This window comes from Carlito syrichta, unplaced genomic scaffold (genome assembly GCF_000164805.1).
Source record: "Carlito syrichta isolate Samal-C Ts95f unplaced genomic scaffold, Tarsius_syrichta-2.0.1 Scaffold311050, whole genome shotgun sequence".
In the NCBI taxonomy this organism is placed as follows: Eukaryota; Metazoa; Chordata; class Mammalia; order Primates; family Tarsiidae; genus Carlito; species Carlito syrichta.
This window is the reverse complement of record NW_007255146.1, coordinates 335,748-357,237: the sequence shown is the minus strand read 5'-3', so window position 1 is coordinate 357,237 and position 21,490 is coordinate 335,748. Positions and strand designations below refer to the sequence as shown.

Sequence of the window (21,490 nt, the reverse complement as noted above, 5' to 3'; positions counted from 1 at the left end):
CCTTAATAGTGTAGGACTCTGTGGCATTAAAAAACAAGAACTTCTTTTTTTTCTATCAACACAAAGCATAGTAATTTTCACCAACTGAATTATGTGAATTTTCAAGCCAGCAATCTAAAAATATTCCTAAATCTGATACTGTTTCACTGTGGGATCTTAGGAAAGACCTCCAAAATTCCCACAGGGTTTGACTCACAAGACCAAGGTAAAGTAGTTTGCAGTTTACCTTACAAGAAAACAAAATGGGGGAAAAAAAAACACTTCATTATAAACAGCATTTTATGCACATTACCACTGGATAAACAAGCTGAAAGACCAATGTCATTTCCACATTAGGGGACCCTACTTCCTTAATACAATTAGAGCAAAAAAATGATTATTTGTGAATACAGATATGAATAAAGAGGCTAAGTTGTAACCCACAGTCATTCTGTTATGCTGCACATGCACACATGCACAGACAAACAGGCTGTTCCCAAGCAGGAGGTCAAGAGAGAAACTATCACTGATTTGGTTGTATCGTGTAGACCTGGCATCTTAACCCTCAGCTAGTCAGCTGACAGCTTATAGCTACTTTAGCCTATTTTTATTTGAGCTGGAGCTTGGAATTATGTTGCTTCCAGGCCCAGTTCCAGTGTTCTTGTTTTGGTTTTAAGCTTTCTTAAAGTGAATGAATCATTGAGCAGGATATTACCTAAGGAACAAAAATTAAGAATCAGCTTCCAGCTCTGTGACCAATTCCTGTCTTTATTAACTTCTTTACTGACAAATCAGAAAAAAATACACATTTAAATAAGTAATAACATTTTCCATATATCAAATGGTAATTTTTTTAAAAAGTAATAACCAGATTTGACAATGCAGAGTAAAATATTAATGGGCACAACTTTTCAGACTGACATTCATACCCTTTTGATTCAGTAATTCAATAACTAGAAAATTATTTTAATGAAATAATTGAAGATATAGACAATAATGTACAAATAAAAAGGATGCTCAAGGAACCACGTATAATAGGGAAACATCAAAAACCATCTCAATACAAGGAATTAGATCATTCCACTCATTGAGTTTTTTTCAAGAAAACTAAGGATGGCAATACTCTTGTTATAAAACTTTAATGTTATTTAGTACACAGCAATGCATAAAGTTAAGTAAGATGAAGTTTGGTTGCCATCAAGTTCATTAAGTTATTAATTAAATAATTTATTGACCTAATCCCTGTTACTGAGATGGCTTCCAGTGTTTCCCTATTATACGTGGCCCCCTCTTCATTTGTACACTATTTTCTGCATCACTGATTATTTCATTAAAATTCTTGGCCAAGCACAGTGGCCTACTCCTGTAATCCTGGCAATTTAGGAGGCTGAGGCACTTTAGGAGGCCTCATCTCTACAAAAAAAATAAAAATAAAAAAATTAGCTATAAGTGGTTGCACATGCTTTTAGCCCCAGCTACTTGAGAGGATGAGGCAGAAGGATTGCCTGAGCTTGGGAGGTTGAGGCTATGATTGTGCCACTGCACTCCAGCCTAGGTAACAAAGCAAGACCCCAACACACACACAAAATGATTTAAAAAGGAAGACTTTATTTTCTTATAAATCTCCAATAGAATGGAAGTTCCTAAACAGTCATAGGTTTTAGGTCAACTTCAAAAAGAAACCAAGAACAATGAAGTGTTGTAAGGAAGATAAGTTGAAAAGGTCAGATGTTCCTCTCTCAGGTTCAATTGGCTTTTAATATAACTGATTGTCTGCCAGTTAAGGCTTCAGCCACCAATTTTGACCAGGCCTCTGATTTGATCTACACTGAGGGGTTCACAATACTGGAAGGATAGGGTAGAGAGTACTGTTGCTAAACTAGTCCACAATCCCAGTGGATGGCTTCCATTAGAAGCTGACAACATAATTGGCTCACAAAAATTCAAGTTTTTTTTTCTAATTATACCCCCAAATTATATCATATTCAATTGTTCATTATAAGGAATTATTTCAAAAAATTAGTAGGTATTACTTATTAAACTAGTTTCATACTCTAAATCACATTCAAAATATTATATGAGATAGTATTTAAATCCAAGATGCTTTAATATAGAAAATCTCAGTGTTGTAATTAACCTAATTCTACTATGTGAAATACTCTCATCCAAAATATATGAACAAAGATATATGGTAAACTCACATAAAAGAATCCAAGTGGTCCAGAGATATATGGCATTTTCATTCCCAAGAGATACTTGACTTGTGAAGTCACGACATGAGTGGCGGCCCCAGTTGTCATAGCGCTGATCACAGGTTCTGTGACCAAGAACGTGGCACTGCCCAGTTGCAGCAAAAACATGACTACCTAAAAGGACAAAGAGTTAGATGATACCTTTAAAAGACATTTCCCAAGGTTCTCAGAGGGCTTAATATCTAACAACTTTTTCTGTTTTCTTTTTAATATCTTAAAATTTTATTTTAGACTCAGTGAGTACACATACATATTTGTTACATGGACATATTGTTTAGTAGTGAGGATCTGGTGTCAGCTGACACCTTTTTCATTTATATTTTATGGAATCATAGAAAGTTGATATATAACTGGTTTCTTTTTTATATACAATATCATGAGTTTCTTGACACTTTTGGGCTCCAAGACTTTTCAAATATTATTTGGTACAATGCAAATGCCTCAATTATAATTAATACAACATTTTTTCTGAATATTGACTTCCCCCCCAATCCGCCATGCTATTTTTTTAAAGGGTAAAAGGAAAGGGTATGATTCATTACTTTACCTTGAATAGGCATAAAATCTCAAATGCAATGAGGAGAGAATGCTATTTCTTGAGTTTCTCCCAGGTTTTTAGAAGTGGGAACATACTCTTTGACCACATACTCTGTCAATCAGTTCTAAAGGGCTAATATTTATAAAGGAGATATCAGCACTTATTTGTAAACAAAGAAGAGCCAAAGTCAGTGACAGGGTAAAGGAACATGTCTTAAGAAACATAGAAATCACTATATAAATAATTTTCCCCTAATATTTCCTTACTATTCATAGCATCACCCTTCATCCCAAAACCATTTCATGACCAGACAAAGCCATCAACTCTGAGTAAAACTGTGCATTTAGTTCTGCTGGGGAAAAGGTGACATAGAATCAAAACTCTTCTCTATAACACTTAACACATCAATGATTGGTGTTCTTCCTTTGCCAGAGAGATCTTTTAGAAGATGCACCAGTATTTGACTGTATAAACTCAGTCAGAGAAACTTCAAAATGTACTGTTTTAAAAATAACTAAATTATATTCATGAGCATCTGTACTGGAAAAGAGAAACAAAATAGGTCATGCTGACATAACCTCTTAATGTGTTCATTATAATATTTGGGTCAGGAATTAAAATTCTTCTTGGAAAATGAGATTAACTATTAAAGAAATCGGAAGGAAGAATAGCAATGAGATCTCCTTTTATCAAAATATCACAGTGATGAAAATGAGAAGTACAAAGTGATATCTGGTACCACCAGAGCATAAACTGCAAAATATATAATTTCTGTGTTTTGTTCATAATACAATATCCCTTGGCCAAAAGCAACAATGCTTGGAACTTATATTAAAATGGAGTTTCCTAAGCTCAAATCTGAAAGCTTAGGTTCTAATCCAGGATTTACCACATCCTAGCGTTTTGTCTATAGAAAACCTACTGATTCTCCAAGCCTTATCATCATTATAAATTATTAGAGCACTGCCTGCCCTATCTTGTAAAGATACTCTGGGTATATATTATGTAATATATACAGGACTAAAATGTACTGTGTATGTGATATAGCAGGAACAACACGAGGTGTCATACATATTTACCCAGTGCAGAAAACCAGTCACAAGTTTTGAAAAGGTAGAAAGGGCCAGACCACATGTTCCAAATCTCTAAAACTTGAAAGTCTCTATCAGTACAGAAAGAAACATATATGAATTATTTGCAGTTTAGCAGACACCTTTTATTCAATATTTAATAAAGAAAAGAATATGCGGTGCCAATATGGAAGTCAGCCAATTTGTTATTGCCAATTCAGGATACCAAAGCGGCAACTTCTGCTACTAAGGTTTTCTCAGAAACGATGTGCCAGTATATCAAAGCAGAAATGTTCTGAGGGAAACACCCAAGAAACAACAGTATGGGTATACAAGTGGAGCACAGTGATTTTTTTTTATTTATTATTTTTTGCAAATCATGATTTGTTGTCAACTGATTTTCATTATGAACACACAATCAGTTAAGAAAACATTGACCCAATTATTCCCAAGTATCTCTCTAGTAGTAAGTTAATTGCAATTTCTGACATAAACTCTTACAGTCCATGAGAGTGAAATGTGTATATTACTGGAGTAAAATGAAAATCAGCGAGTAGGATTTTCATTTCGGCTAAATGCAGGACACAAGTAATTCAAAACTCTGAAGTTGTAAAAACCAGTTTGCATATATGGAATTTATACATACTGGGTATGTTGGAAAGATCTTATCTGTATGCCAAATAATCTTCATTTATTTCAAGAATAAAAGTTTTGGAAGGCCTCATATAGGCTGTTTTACCTTCTGTTTTCTACTTCCTATGTTCAAAGTCCTACTTAGAGGGGTTAAGGATTTGCCATGCCTGAGAAATAACGGTCACCTAACCTGAAATGGTACCACACACTTCCAGCTAAACCATTACCTTCTAATAGCTGCTTCCTTGTCATTTCCACAACCTATAAATTACAAAAAGAAAGGTGCAGAAAAAATACAAGATACAAAAAAAGAGTTCAACCATTTCAAGTGTTAAAAAGTATGGGAACCTACCTTGCAACAGAAATGCAAAGGTAGAGTAGCCTCTTTTAAAATACCCAAAGACTTGAAATATATTTGTAATATTATACATGTATGCATTTTTATACTTTAAAACAATTCTCCCAGCAAGGGATAAATCTTTAAAATGGAGAGTTCTTGACTCTGGAAGGTCAATAAGTTCTTTATGACCTCATTTCTGATACAAACAATTGGACTATAAGGGATGTTTGCAAACATGTGAAATTTGACAGAGGAAAAATTACTCTCTTCTGAGTGACAATCTTCTCCATAACCAAAGTCAATGGCAGATATTTTAAGAAGAGGAGGAGGAAGAGAAGTAGAAAGGGAAGGGAGGTGAGAGAGATTTAAGGACTCTTTTTGTACCCACTACCCAAAATTCAAGTTTATTTACATTGAAATCAGAGATATGGCATACAAAGACTGTTAATATACAGCTCGAAGGCAGCAAGTTTCCAAGCAACACAGCCTTGCAAGAAGGACCCACAAATTGAATCATATTTATCTTCCAATTTAAGTATATTAAAATTGAGGTCCTTCTAAAATATTTTGCTTGAAATCCCAGTATTTAAGCTTTATGACAATGTTAAGGATTTTTTAATGTTAATTACTTGATAAACAGCCACATTGTCTCCTTCTACTAATAATATAGATAATAATAATTCTAATCAGGCTGGCCAAATCCCAAAACCTGATCATGCAATATTCTATGAAAAAATTAATTTCATGCAATATACTTCAGCTGTTTGTAGTAATGTTGATGTTCTGGGCTAACACTGAAAACCTCTGAATACATTATGAAGATTCACTAGCATAATACTATTCATTAGTGCTTGTATAAACACCATGTCTTCTACATAAATTGAGTGTATCTCATATTTTAGGTCACTTTTTTACAAGTCGGCTTCAAATATTTTTTAAGTATATAGAAAATAATTATATTACCCAGGTGGACAGACCCTAGCATTCATTTCAAGTTATGTTGGTTTACCTGCAATCCGGCTCTTACATTATACCAAATCACTTATTGGTCCATTCAGTGAATATTTATTGAATGCCTACTAGGGACTAGGCACAGCATTTTTGTAGAGCTAAAGATACAGTTAACACCTTAAAAGATGGTATAAAAGATGATGATGGGAAAGGGGAAAGTTAACCAAAACCATAAAGAAGAATAATATAGGTGTTTGGAAGGTAAATTCTGAGAAGCTGTTCAGGTGGAACTGGAAACAAATAAAGAGCTTTGCATCTATTGCTGAGCTCTGTGTCTATTGCAGTTTTGAAGGAAAGAATTAAACTGCTCTTGACATTAGAAAAATAGCAAGTGCTGCATAGGATATGGCAAGAAAACCTCTGTGTGACCAGAGAACTTGAGAGAAAAAATATGAAATGGATACCTATGAAGTTATGTGTTATAAAATTCAGAATATAAAACCTTCCTTCATACTAATCAGTAATATAAAGGAATGAGCCAAGTCATGCAAATACATGGATGAATCTTAAATGCATACTGTAAGTGAAAGAAGGCAATCTGATTCCATCCACATGACATTCTAGAATAGGCAAAACTATAGAATCGTAAGTAGATCAGTAGTTTTCAGAAGCTTTGGAATAGGGGAGTGTGTAGGAAGTGAAACATGAGATTTTTAGGATGGCGAAACTATTCTGTATGTTATTGTAAAGGTGGATGTGTGACATTATGCATTTGTCAAAACCCATAGATTTCTACCACAAAAGTGTGAAGTTTAATGCATGTAAATTTTAAAAAATCATGTAGAAAGGAATCTTAAGTAACCCCAAATGGCCAAAACAATCCTGAAAAAATGAATAAAGCTGAAGGATTCACATATCCTGATTTTGAAAGTTACTACAAAGCTACAGTAATCAAAGCAGTGTTATACCTGCATAAAAAATAGATACATAGACAAATGGAATAGAAAGCACAGAAATAAACCCTGGCATATAAGGTCAAATGTTTTTGACAAGAGTATAAGACCATTCAGTGGAAGAAATGACAGTGTTTTTCATTAATGAAGCAAGGAAAATTGGATATCCACATGCAAAAGAATGAAGTTGAACCCTTACCTTATATCCTATACAAAATTCAAAATGGATCAAAGACCAAAACTATAAATCTCTTAGAGGACAAAATTGTGCAAAATCTTCATAACATTGGAGTTGGCAATGATTTTTTTAAATATGATACCAAAAGCATGGACATCAAACAAATAAACAAACTAAACTTCATGAAAATATTACAAATTTACACATCAAAGATCCTATCAACCGAATAAAAAGGCAGTCCATAAAATGGTAGTAAATATTTCCAAACCATTTATTTGACATGGGATTAATATCCAGAATATGCAGAGAACTCTTTAAACTCAACAACAACAAAAATACTTAATTCAAAAATGTACAAAGGACTGTATAGACATTTCTCCAAAGATATAAAAATGGCCAATAAACACATGAAAAGATGCTCAACATCACTACTAATTAAAGAAGTACAAATCAAAACAATGATATATCACCTCATGTTAGGATGGCTATTATCAAACACACATGTGCACGCATGCATACACACATACACACAGAAACAAGATTTGGCAAGGATATGGAGAAGTTGGAATTGTGCACTGATGGTAGAAACATAAAGTGTTATATCACTATGAGAAACAGTATGGTAGTTCCTCAAAAAATTAGAAATAGAATACCACATGTTCTCATTTATAAATGGGAGCTAAATGCTGGCTACACACAGGCATAAGGATGTAAACTGGGGACTCCTAATGAGGGAAGGGGAGGAACAAAATGAAAAACTGTCTGTTGGGTACCATGCACACTTTTTGAGTGACAGGTTCAATGGAAACCCAAACCTCATCATCACACAATATACCTATGTAACAAACCTGCACATGTACCCTTGAATCTAAAATAAAATAAAAAACAAAGATGGATGATGGTGATGGTTGCACAATATTGTGAATGTATTTAATACTAGAGAACTATATATGTAAAATGGTTAAGATGATAAGTTTTATGTTGTGTGTATTTTACCATAATTTTACACACACGGTCGCGTCGCTGCCTAAAAAATCTATAACCCCAATATAATCATGAGGAAAACATCAAATATATCTTCATCAAGGGATATTCTATAAACTACCTGACCAGTACTTTTCTAAACTGTCAAGATCATAAAACATAAGAAAAGTCTCAGAAGTTTTCAGTAAAGAGAAGACTATGGAAGGGGAAGGATAGGACAACTAAGTGTAATGTGATATTTTAGATGGGATTCTGGAACAGAAAAAAGAACATTATGTAAATATTAAGGAAATTTCAATATAACATAAGGATATTCGTTAATAACAAAATATTATTTTATGTATTTATTTAATTGCTTATTTATTTATTTATTTATTTGAGTCAGAGTCTCACTCTATCACCCAAGCTGGAGTGCAGTGGCACACTCACGGCCACTGCAGCCTCAACCTGCTGGGCTCAGACAATCCTTCCGCCTAGTCTTCCAAGTACCTGGAACCACAGGCATGCGCCACCACACTCAGTTTATTTTTTTATTTATTGTAGAGGTGAGGTCTCACCAAATTGCCCAGGCTGGTCTTGAACCCCTGAGCTCAGACAGTTCTCTCACCTCAGCTTCCCAAAGTGCTAGCATTATACGCTTGAGCTACTGTGCCCAGCAATAAGAAAATATTACAATTAGTTAACTGTGACAAATATAGCATACTAGTGTAAAATATTAACAATAGGGGAAACTATGTGGGGTATGTGGCAACTCTATGGACTATCTTCACAACTTTTCTGCAATCTAAAATTATCCTAAAATAAGCTATACAAGAGAAAGAAAAGCAAACCTTTTCTACCAGTTCCACAGAATCTTCAAGTGGCTGTACATTTCTTACCAATATGTACTGTACATAAAGAGTCCCTGAGTCCTGCATACATGGCCTTGGGGAAAAAGAAGGTCTCTCAGAAGAGCACCAAACAGCTGGGGTTCAGAGGTACAGCAAATGTGCAAATAACCATAATATATCAAGACAAAGATATAAACCACACACATAAAAGGGAAGAAGATAAACATGCCACTGGATTTCAGAGGGAGAAAGAGATCTTACTGGATAGGGTTATAGTTGTGTGTTGACACTTAAAGAGAAATTCAAAAGAGAGAGATAATTAGAAAACATTCTTTAAAGAGGGAAGCATATGAGTGCAAAGCAGAATACCATTGGTTGTGTTCAGAGGACACAGGGTTGCTAGTTTAGAAGGGGAAAACCTAGCCAAAAGGGAGTAATAGAAAATAAAGCTAGAAATGTTAGTCAGAATATGGAGCACTGTAAATGTAGTGAAAAAGGGGTTGCAGGAGTGAGTGACATCACTTTTCCATACATTTTATTAAACACCTGATCTTGCCAAGAAGTATGCTGCACACTGGCTCAAACATCAGAGCTGTGCTTTAGTAGGAATAATCTGATGACAGAATGTGGAACAAATGCCCATTTAAAAGGTTAGTATAACAGAAATAGTCAGACAAAAAAAGGACACAAACACCTAGACTAGACAGAGCAGCATTGGAGAGCAGAGAGATGAGTCAAGTATAGATTCCTCCCGGGAATCTGATAATATGTTTAGAAAATTTTTATTTGATTTGTGTGGACTATATAAGAAATTTACTGGACATAAAAATGGATTTTATTTGGAATTACGTGGTCAAAGGGAGCAGCATAATGTTTTTAGTTCTCAGACTTTTTAAGAAAAAACCTAACCTGAGTTAAATGATGATATTCAGAACTGCCAGGGGTGGAAAATTTCACCCACCTGCCTTCATATCTACCCTAGCTAAAGAAAACAAGAAGTTGTAAAATTGGAAGGTTGGAAGCACAATATTATTAAAAGACACAGGGAAGTAGGAAGTTGCAGTGTAGTTAAAAAGTTTTTCATCAGGTATGAGGGTAATTGTAAGAAGAGCTGAAAAATTTTATTGACTACGTCTCCACATTTGAACTGGATGAACCTGACAAAATACCTGACCAAATTAGAAAAGTATGAGTTTCATTACTTCTTGTTTTTTAAGAACTGTGCTATAATTTAAAAAGATACAGACACAGTCTCTATCTTCTGGTAGAAGGTGGAGAAGAAAGTGATAATCCTAAAAAGGTAAAAAAAAAAAAAAAAAAACAATTTAATGTTGATTATTTAATGAAGTAAGGCCACTAACATTTAACTGACTCTTTTTTTCTTCTATTTAATCAACTCACATTTAGTAAGTACCAGCTGCTAGAATTATAGACAAATAGCCTCTGTTCTATAGAGACTCACAATCTAGAAAAGAAAGCAAATGTATAAAAAATATTTCCTGGTAGATTGAGAGCCCCACTCATGTAGGATATGAGTAATATCTTATGGAAGCATGTAAGAGGACTCACATATAAGCAGAGATATCAGGGAAGGTTTCTCTGAGATGATTGTATTTAAGCTGAACCTTGATGGACAAGGAGGAATCACACAAGTGGTAAGAGAAGGGTCTTGCAGGCCTAGAGAATAGACAGGCACACAGTTCTGAAGTCAAGAGCATTGCCCCACCACATAGCACATTCCCAGTGCACAGGCTGCTGCTATTATTAAGGAGGTAAAATACAGAAGAGATCTAGTACAATGCCTGGCTCTGGAAGTTGCTGGATTAAGTTTCCTTGCTTCCTTTCTCAATGTTAGTTTAGAAAGTTTTGCATCATAGCAGCTAAGAGAAGATGTACTGAAGTGCAACTCCTACTGTGCTAAAACCAAACAACAAGATTCTACGTAAGTCACTTTAGCTTTCAGCACCTTCACCTGTAAAATGGGAAAATAATATTACTTATTTCATAAAATTTCAGTGAAAATTAAATATATGAATATATGCAGTAAGCTTAGAACAGTGCTTGACACATAATAGGATAATAAATATCATTTTACATGAGGAATGTTTTTATAATTTTAAGATTGTTATAATTCTAATTTTATTAATTTATTATTTTTTAGCTTCACAAGGTAGAAACACAACTGGAAAGATTTAGAGTAAGCAGGGTAATGACTTCCTGACTATGAATAGGCAGGTTAAACTAGTTTTCATGTTAAGATTTTTCTGCACTCCTGATCCTCCTATTCATTACACTTAAAAAAAGAAAGAAAGAAAAAAAAAACAAATGTTTACCAAAAGTAAGTGAAGAATCTCCTACTTAGGTCTACAGTTTTTTGTTTGTGGTTTTAATCACGCTTGAAGATATAAGACAATGTGTTTCCAGAATGCACTAATTCAATAAGACAAGACTTTGTCCCTAAACACTACACCTTGTGTTACCCACACTTATGCAATAGTCAAACAAAGGAGCGGTATATCCCCATGTCCTCCAGGGCAGAAATCTTGTCCTGTGGTTGCTTCAAAAAAGTAGAGCTTGGGAAATTTTCCAGAGGTAAATGGATAGGGACAATTCCAGACCCTTCTCAGTTCTTGGAAAAAGGAATGGGCAAAGTGCCCATCATGGAAAATCGTAAAAGCTACAGGGAGAAGAGAACAATGATTTTAAAAGTGCATTGATTTTTTATTAAATGTGTTTTTCTCCCAAAGAAATGCTTACTGATACTGGCATCTTAAAAGGGTCTCCTTTACCTTGAAATCAATATCTCATTGCTGTGAGTGTGCAAGGAATTCTTCTCTTGGCTGCTACTGTTTTTAGGCCAGAAAACATTTTTTTGTAAAATATTACTAATAGCATGAAACTGCTTCAGTTCCACCAAAATACTTTCTTTGCAAAATGAAACATTGAATATGCCTTAGAAATAGATGATAGAACTGGAAACAAAAAGATAATCACACCAATCATACCACTTCAGTTTAGTCACTGCATTATCAATAATCAGAAACTGCATGACTTCTAATTATCGGAGTCCCTGCTGTTACAAAGTCATTACAATAAAACTATAAAATCAAAAACAATAAAGTTTTGCTGAGTGAAAGACACCAGACTCTCAAAAAGGTAGGGGGACAGTGATTCTATTTTTACAAAACTCTTGAAAATACAAACTAATTTATAGTGATAGCACATCAGTCATTGGCATGGGATGGGGACTGGACTGTCTAAAGGATTGAGAGGAAGAGATTACAATAGTCAAGAAAAAATTTAGTGAAATGACATATAGTTTCATTGTCTTGATGACAGATTAATGGGCATATACATACGTCAAAGCTTATCAAATTATATATTCTAAATATGTAAAATTTATTGTATGGCAATTATATCTCAATAAGGCTGTTTGTAAAAGGCCCATAATCTAATGTACAGCACAGAAATATATCACATTTCATTACTGTGGTTGACAAGTACACTTTATTTATAGTAGAAATACAAATCAACTGGCTATGGATAAGAGAGGAATAATTTATTTTGCCTGAATGACAATGAATGAGAGACATTTGAATGCACTTATATTTATGACATGAACATATACAGTTCAGCTTACCTAAAAGGAGATAATCAAACCACACTACACTACCATTACTCTGGTGAAGACAGTCTACAGTAATAAATTCCTCATTCTCAGTGCAAGAAAGATCAAATAATCATAAAGTGAATAATCATAATAAGGCAGAATTTAATAGCTATGCATTGATCTTTATAGTGATAATCTGCACCATACTTTTTTTATCCCAAGAGCTCGTGAAGCATTCATAAAAATTGATCGCATATTAGATTACAAGGAAAACATTAGTCAAGGAACACACTCAAACCATACTACCTGATCACAGTGCTTATTGCACTAGAAATTCATATAGACCAATGGAACAGGATAGAGATTCCAGAAGCAAAGCCCCAATTTCTCAACTAAATCATCTTCGACAAAGCCTCCACCACCAACCACTGGGAGAGGAAAACTTGTTCAGTAAATGGTGCTGGGAAATCTGGTTGACCATATGCAGAAGATTAAAACAAGACCCCTACCGATCACCACACACGAAAATCAACTCTAAATGGATCAAAAACCTAAGCATAAAACCTCAAACTATAAGAACCTCAGAAAATGCAGGAGTCACCTTCATGGAAATTGGAACTAACAACCAATTCCTGATCAAAACCCCAAGTGCCCATGCCATAAGAGAGAAGCTAGACAAGTGGGACCTCGTCACACTGACGAGCTTCTACAAAGGCAAAGAAACCATAAAGAGAGAAAGAAGACAGCCCACAGACCGGGAAAAAAATATTTACCAACTGTATGTCTGACAAAGGCCTAACATCTAGGATCCACAAGGAACTCAAACATACTGAAAAGATAAAAACAAACACCCCCATTACACAGTGGGCAAAAGATTATATGAATAGACACTTCTCAAAAGAAGATATACTAGCAGCCAACAGATGTGTGAAAAAATGCTCAGCCTCACTAGTTATAAAAGAAATGCAAACTAAAACTACACTGAGATACCACCTAACTCCAGTCAGGATGGCCATCATCAATAACTCAAAACACAACAGATGCTGGAGAGGATGCAGCAAAAAGGGAACACTCTACACTGTTGGTGGAAGTATAAACTAGTACAGCTCTGTGTGGGGATTCCTAAAAGATCTAACAATTGACCTTCCATATGGCCCCGCAATCCCCTTACTGGGAATATACCCAAAGGAATTCAAAGCACTCTATGGAAAAGACACCTGTATACATATGTTCATTGCAGCATTGTTCACAGTAGCAAAAATATGGAACCAACTGTGTTGCCCATGGAAAGAGGACAGGATAAAAAAAAAAAATGTGCTACATAGACATGAAGGAATATTACACAGCCGTAAAGAAGGACAAAATTATATACTTTACAGCAACCCAGATGAACGTAGAGTCTATAATACTCAGTGATCTATTACAGAAGAAGTGAGTATCAAATTTTCTCACTCATAAGTGGGCCTTGAACAATTATTATAATAGTATAAGAAAAGGATTGGCAGTAGCAGGAAACTGCCTGGGGGCGGGGCAGGGGGGAAAGCAGGATTGTCAGTAGTGGGAATCTGCCAGAGGAGGGGAGACACACCTCATCAACAAGAGTACCTGCATGATGTATACCTAACCCTGAATTGTATCCCACATCTTTAAAATAAAAAATTTTTTAAAGGAAATTATTGGAAAAAAGCAAAAAGCCCATTCACAAAAAAATTTAAAAGTCTTCTCTTAATTGTTGGATGAAAGGAAAAATAAAAACTGAAATTACAGAATTTTTATTTCTAAAACATATTGGCAGACAAACACACACTATATCAGAATCAACAGAATGCATTTCAAGCAATGGGCATAGGAAAATTCATAGCACTAACTGCACTTATTAGTAAAAGTGAAAAAATTATAATAAATACATAGAATTCCCACATGGAAAACTGGAAAGCAAGCAACAAATAATTTTTTAAAAATAGCAAATGGGAGGAAATAATAACGATAAAAGCATAGGTCTAAATGCCAAAAATAGACCTACTATTTCCTATTTTTAAAAAAAGAATCAGCCGGGCTCGGTGGCTCAGCCTGTAATCCCACGCTTTGGGAGGCTGAGGTGAGTGAATTGCCTGAGTCAGCGGGTTCGAGACCCGCCTGGGCAACTACAATAAATCAAAAAAATCAGCTGGGCATGGTAGTACATGCCTGTAATTCCGGCTACTTGAAAGGCTAAGGCAGAGGGCTCGCCGGAGCCCAGCAGGTCGAGGCTGCAGAGGCCGGGAGCGGCCACTGCACTCCAGTCTGGGTGACAGAGTAAGACTCCAACTCAAAAAAAAAAAAGGAATCAACAAAATAGGTCACTTACTAACTTGATCAAGAGAAAAGGTAAAAAAATTACAAACATGAAAATAGGAAATATTAAAGCAGAAAACATGAAAATGTTATTTTGTAAAAATCGTAAGAGATTACTTGAAAGGCCTACCTGTAAATAAACTTGAAAAGCAATGTAAAAATGATAATTTTCCAAGAAAATAAAGATTGCACATTTGACTATATTAGAGCTAGACTCTTTAAATTGACCAATTTTTGTAGAAGAAACTGAAGAACAACATCAATAAATTATTCCATAAGAAAGCACCAACCAACAGGTGACTTTAAAGAGGGATTCTACAAAACCTCTAAGACTAGTTGTTCCAAAAGGACTATACATGCTTAGGAGCACTAGGAAAGGACAGAGAGAAGGTAAAACAATTACACTTAACAAAGACAGCATATCAAAGAAAACCACAATCCAATACCACTGAAGGAAAATAATGGCAAAGTGCTTTTTAAAAAATCAACAAATAAAATCCAATACCATATTATGAATAAAATATACCGTAACAAACTGTGTTTTAGTCTTGTAATTTAAGGTTAGTTTAAAATTAGGAAATTTACTAATATAATTATAAAAGTACAAAATAGGATTATCTCTATCAATGCTGAAAAAGCCTTCAGTACTATTTAACATTTTTTTCTAATTTCTATTGAAAGCACAAAAATATAACAAAATAAATAACTTCAAAACATGACAAAATATATAAATTTTTTTTTTGAGTCAAGGTCACCTAGGCTGGAGAACAGTGACACAATTATGGCTACCTTGACCTCCTGTGTTCAGGCAATCCTTCCACCGCAGCCTCCCTCCTAAACAGCTGGGACTACAGGCATGCACTACCATGTGTGGCTAATTTTTTAATTTTCTTGTAGAGACAAAGTCTTGCCTTATTGCCTATGTTGGTCTCAACTCCTGGGCTCAAGCAGTCCTCCCTCCCAAAGTGCTGGGATTACAAGCATGAGCCACCAGTCAGCCTATAAACGTTATTATTAAAGCCAGCATTATAATTCATGGAGATGTTAATGGACTTTTAAGTAAGCTCAAGAAAGGGCAAGAATGCCCACCCATTTCACTATTACTTAACATTATAATAGAAGTATGCCTAATATCATGGTATTAGAAAACTCACAAGTCATGAATTTGTAAAGAAGTAAAAATATCTCTAAAAAATCCTAGTAAATCAATGAACATTAAAGCTAATTCAAATAATAAAAGAATTCCGTAAAGTATCAGGAAATAAAATTAACATACAAAAATCAATAGCTTTCATTGACAAAAACAATAACCAACCAGAGGATATAATGGTAGAGGAAAAACCCCTTTTATAATAGCAATAAAGAAAATTAAATCCTTAGGAATAAACTTGAGAAAAATATGTAGAACCTGTAAGAGGAAACTTTTAAAACACTCTGAAAGTCATAAAATTAGACTTGAACCAAAGGAAAGGCATCACCTGTTCTTGGACAGTACAATTCAACATCATAAAGATGTCAATTTAACACAACCCCAGTAAAAATATTAACAAGCCTTTTTATTTTTAATGAAGCTAGGCAAGTTGATGCTAAAGTTCACAAATTAAAACAAACATGCAAAATAGACAGGAAAACAAAAAAAAATTAAAACTATAAAGTCCCGCCGGGCTCGGTGGCTCAGCCTGTAATCCCGCGCCTTTGGGAAGCTGAGGTGAGTGGATTGCCTGAGTCCGCGGGTTCGAGACCCGCCTGGGCAACTTGGCAAGACCTCATCTCTACAACAGATCAAAATAAGCCAGGCGTGGTAGCGCATGCCTGTAGTTCCAGCTACTTGGAAGGCTGAGGCAGAAGGATCGCCGGAGCCCGGCAGGTCGAGGCTGCGGTGGCTGGGAGCGGCCACTACACTCCACTCTGGGCTACAGAGTGAGACTCCGACTCAAAAAAAAAAAAAAAAAAACAACAACTACAAAGTCCTACAACATTAAGCCATTCTACAAAGTTCCCATAAAACAGGGTGCTACCGTCCAGGAATAGATATATGGATAGTAGAATAAAATAGAAGAGAAGGGACTAGAAAGTCCTGAAATAGGTGTAAGTGCATAAGGAAATAATAAAGGTAGCATTTTAAGTCATAGAAACAAAGTCATGGAAGCAAAAGATGAGCTTTTTAATAAATGTTACTGACACAACTAGGTAGCCACTTAGAAAAATTAAATTAGATCCATATCTCACACCATACACAAGAATAAACTCCACACTAATCAGGAAACCAAACGTAAATAAATAAATAATTAAATCACAAAAGTACAAGGAAAAAATTCAGGTGAATTCCTCTATAAACTCAACATAGGGGAAAGCTTCCTAACATCGATTTAAAATTCACAGGCGATAAAAGAAAAAATTATAAACTTGACTACATTTTTAAAATTTGCATGGTAAACTAAAATCAAAGACTGCCAAATTAGAAGGAAACGTTTGCAGTATATATAACATAAAAGGCTAATATCCACAATATATAAAGAACTCTAAAAATTTGAGAAGAAAAGATCTAAAACTCTGATGGAAAAATGAGGAAAATATGAACAGACAATTCACAAAATTGGTACAATAGGATCTTAAACATATGAAAAGATGTTGAAACTCACTCAAAATTTGGGAAACTCCAATTACCCTTGAATTTTTCACCCGATTAGCCACAATTTAAAAGTCTGAGAATATATTATGTTGGTGAGGACCAAGGGCACTCTCATACACTGCTGTGGGAACATAAACTACTACAGCTCATTTGGAAGGGAGTTTTTGACAATAACTAACAAAACTACATTTGTTTTTATTTTGCATTTACCTTTTTGGCTCAGTAATCCCATTCTAGGTATCCACCTCGAATAGACATTACTAACTAAATGAGAATTCAGATATACATACAGAGCAGCATTGTTTACCATTCCATATGATGGAGTCCATTTAAATGCTCACATAGAGATGTGTGAATAAATTATGCTATTAATACACCAGTGAGTCCTGTGCAGTCATAACAAAGCATGAGGAATATTTCTATGAGCTGATACAGAGTGATTTCCAAGATGTACTATTAAATGAAAAAAGCAAAATATAAAAATTACTACTTTTTCACAGAAGAAAAACAAATAAGGATATATACAGATATCATCTCATTTAGCAAATGATACATAGAAAGTATAAACTAGAAACAATTGAGTCTTTCCCTACAGAGGCAGAGAGACTAGAGTGGAAAGAATGGAGAAACAGGAAGTGTGGGGAAGTAGGGAGGTGACAGTTCTGCATGTGATTTTTGTTTTTACAGTCCCCTCTTGTTAAACTAATAATTAAAATCAACAAAGGTCAGACTCAATTAATTTTTGTAATCATGAAATGATACCTAGCATGATGTCTGCTATTTCTTGGTTTCAGATTCCTGAATAGATAATTCACTGTTTTAATTCAGTAAGTTTTCTGAGAATTGATCATTTACAGGGTTCTATGCTAGGTACAATAAAGACATTAAAATGGGCTATGATACTCTAATTACCCTCTAGAACTTTGTTTTCTAAATAATGTCTTCCAAAAATAAAAATAAATAAATAATGTCTTTCACAGAAACAAGCTTAAATATAGATGTACAAAAAGTGGGAAAAAATTAAAAAGATGAATAGCAAACTAAAATAACAAAATTTTATGTGATAAAGACAGTGCTAAAAGTATACATCAACTTCATTCTGATTCCTTTCTTATTTTATGACATACCTTCTTCTGAAAGATAAGTTACATAAGACAGATTAAAATTAATGAAATAGAAATGCTAGAATTATTAAAATAATGTTAAAGAATATAAGCAAAAAAGTCAAGACAGAGTTGGGTGAGGGAAAACTGAACAAATAAAAACTACAATTCAGGAGAAAAAAATACTTGTAAACTACAAGAAGAGAAAAAAAGAAAATGTACTGATAGACACAGAACCCTTATTATCTAATAAGAGAAAGCAGATTAGTTAATCAACTGAATGTGTTGCCATACACCAAGGCCCCTCAAGACCCTGCTTCAATAACTCCTGTAATAAAAGAAGCAATAAATATCTTTATGGTGTGAGCCTCTGATAGTAGGGTTCTCTGTTACTTGCAGCTGAGAGCATTTCCAACTGTGAATCAGATCAGATGTGATTGTTTCTGACACCTTAACAATATAATCTTATTAACCTAAATAATTCCGTCAGTTGGACCTTCAGAGGGAGAAAAAAACCAACCTGAAAATGAATAATGTATAAACAAAAGCAAAACAACACAAATAAATAAAATGAGGCAAACAAACATGCCAGAGTCCAGCTCCAGCTGGGTTCAGGATACCCCAAAGGTGGAGATGGCGGGGGAGGAAGAAAGAAAGAGAGAGAGAGAGAAAGAAAGAGACTGGACTCCAGTCTAGTGCAGAAGCGATGTGTGTTATTGGGAATTACAAAGGGTCTTTTATACACAAAGTCAGATGTGGGAGGGGCGTCCCCCACCCACCAGAAACCTTAATCCATGAAAACTTAATCAATGATTGCCTTTAAACCCTTTTCATATGATAATCTTAAAATCCCATAACAAAGGATAACCTAATCCGTGACTGACATATTCTATAAACCTTTTTCATCCTCAGCTGATTGATTTATGCCAAGTTAAACAATTCTATAGTAGCTTAAGTATTTACTTTACAAAGGAAAGTGGCCCATCCCAGAATGTTTGGAATGTGGCCCAGTCCAAAGTTCACAGTGGACTACCTGCAGGTAACCCAGTTGCATTCTTTCAACAAAATGGCTGTCTTCTAAAACTATATTCTACAATTTACACCTTCAATAAATCCTAAGATCGTAACCCAGAAGCCTGTGACCAATACTAAGGCTCTTAGATGTGACACGAGTTTGAATTATAAGTTGTGTGAAAACCAAAACTGCAGTTTGTGGAAGAATGGAAGCAATGAGCTTCTAAAGTTAGCTTGTGTTAGTCCCGGACTCAGAGTTTTTATGTTTTGAGCTCACAGGGAGCTTAATCTGGTTAGTGCTGAGTAGAAAGGAGGAGGAAATGGGGTCAATAGCTCCCGAACACATCCTAGTGGTCTCGGGGTCAACGACCTTTCCTGATCCCTAACGCTCAGTGGGCCGCCATGGCTGGCTCCCAACACAAACACATTCCATGTTTGTAGAAACTGTATACCCTGATGCAGTGGGTTTCAAATCTAAAGGAAAAATGACTAAGAAGCTGGATCCCAAAGATCCAAAAGACTCTCTAAGTTTCTAGTTGACAATAGATAGATGAGTTTGGATGTCAAACCAAGTCCAGTCATCTGTTTAAAAATTGCAAACATACAAGTCACATATCCAGGACCAGAGCTAAAGAGGAAGGAAAGCAGATGTGTGATGAAGTTATAAGAGAAAACATGCAACTCTCTGGATCAGATTTTACATGTAATAAAATGCCATGAAAATAAAATTATTTTATTATCTTTAATAATATCCTGCTTTACCCTTTTAATTCTACGGCATTTCATTCCAGGAAATGAGACATTTTTTTTTTTTATGTTGTTAGAGTTGTGGCTTTTACTTTTATATTTTATCATTTAAATTCTCAATCCAAATATGCTAGATAATAACAAAACACCTGAGGATTGCTTTAAACTTATGGAAAACAGTTAATACTAGACTAAGCAGAAGGCTGCTGGGACTTACTGCTAATCAATTATACCCTTAGATTATTTTTTACAATACTAACGTATACCTAAAACTACTTGCTCCATGCTTTATAGAATAAGAAAAAAGACCAAACCTAGTAAAAATCATAAATTCAAACAGAAATATTAATGGAAAATAATGAGACAGGAAGGAAAACAGTATCTTTGCTGTGATAATAAAGAGATTTTTATTTTAAATGAATAGAACTTAAGGAAAACTTACACCAAATCCAAAGCAACATATCCATGTTTAATCCACCAGTTCACATGTTTTTGTTGTTGTTGTTGTTTTTACTTTTTAACTTTTTTTTATTTTAAAGATGTGGGGTACAATTCAGGATTAGGTATACAAGTAGTCATCATACATGTAAAGTTTGGGCCTCTGGTCCCCACTTTGCCTGGTTTGAGATCAGGTACGCTTATTGATATTATTTTCTTCCTTGCCTCCCCACTCCGTGCAATATTCCATTGTGTATATGTACCACTCAAATCATTCTATAAAAAGATAACTGCACACACATGTCTATTGCAGCATTATTCACAATAGCAAAAACATGGAACCAACTGTGCTGCCCGTCCAAAGTGGACTGAATTTTTTAAAAATGCAGTTGATTATTTTTGAGATGAAGACAGATGACAGACCCCTTAGAGGGCCTCACACAGGCTAAGAGGAGAAAAAGCCACTAAGCATGCCTGTGCTAGTCTCAGAAATCGCTGGTATCTTCCTTGCTTGAAAAAATAAAGCAAAGCTTATGGGATACCTAGGCAACTAGTTTTCATTTCATAGAAAACATCCATTGGCCCACTAGTTTAGTCAGTCTCCACTGCTGTTCATATGCTTCAGCTCATATGGTCTGTTTTAGTCAAAAACTAGGAAGACATGAATTCTTATTCTCATTTCATCTTACATCCTTAGTTCTTCGGCCTTACAACATAGCCAGAAGGCAATGTAATACTAAGAATTTTAATTTTTCCTTGCTTCTAGGTCATGTCTTTTCTCTGACCATTCAATTCAAAGCAATCATCAATGTTTTTCACCTTTGTTGGTGTTTCCCATGATCTTTGACCATGTAAATAATGTTATACTGTAAAATAGAGCCTCTCCACACCCAGAACACTGCCA

General features: G+C 34.9%; 1 protein-coding gene across 2 annotated transcripts in view; it reads right to left on the bottom strand.

Annotated features, from left to right (window-relative positions):
• Positions 1 to 21,490, bottom strand: part of SLC26A7 (solute carrier family 26 member 7) — a 130,684-nt gene that overhangs the window by 66,341 nt on the left and 42,853 nt on the right. For both annotated transcript variants that reach the window (XM_008068493.1, XM_008068492.1), the window contains exon 5: positions 2,181 to 2,345. In XM_008068493.1, the coding sequence (XP_008066684.1) occupies positions 2,181 to 2,345 (165 nt within the window). The remainder of the gene's footprint in view (positions 1 to 2,180; positions 2,346 to 21,490) is intronic.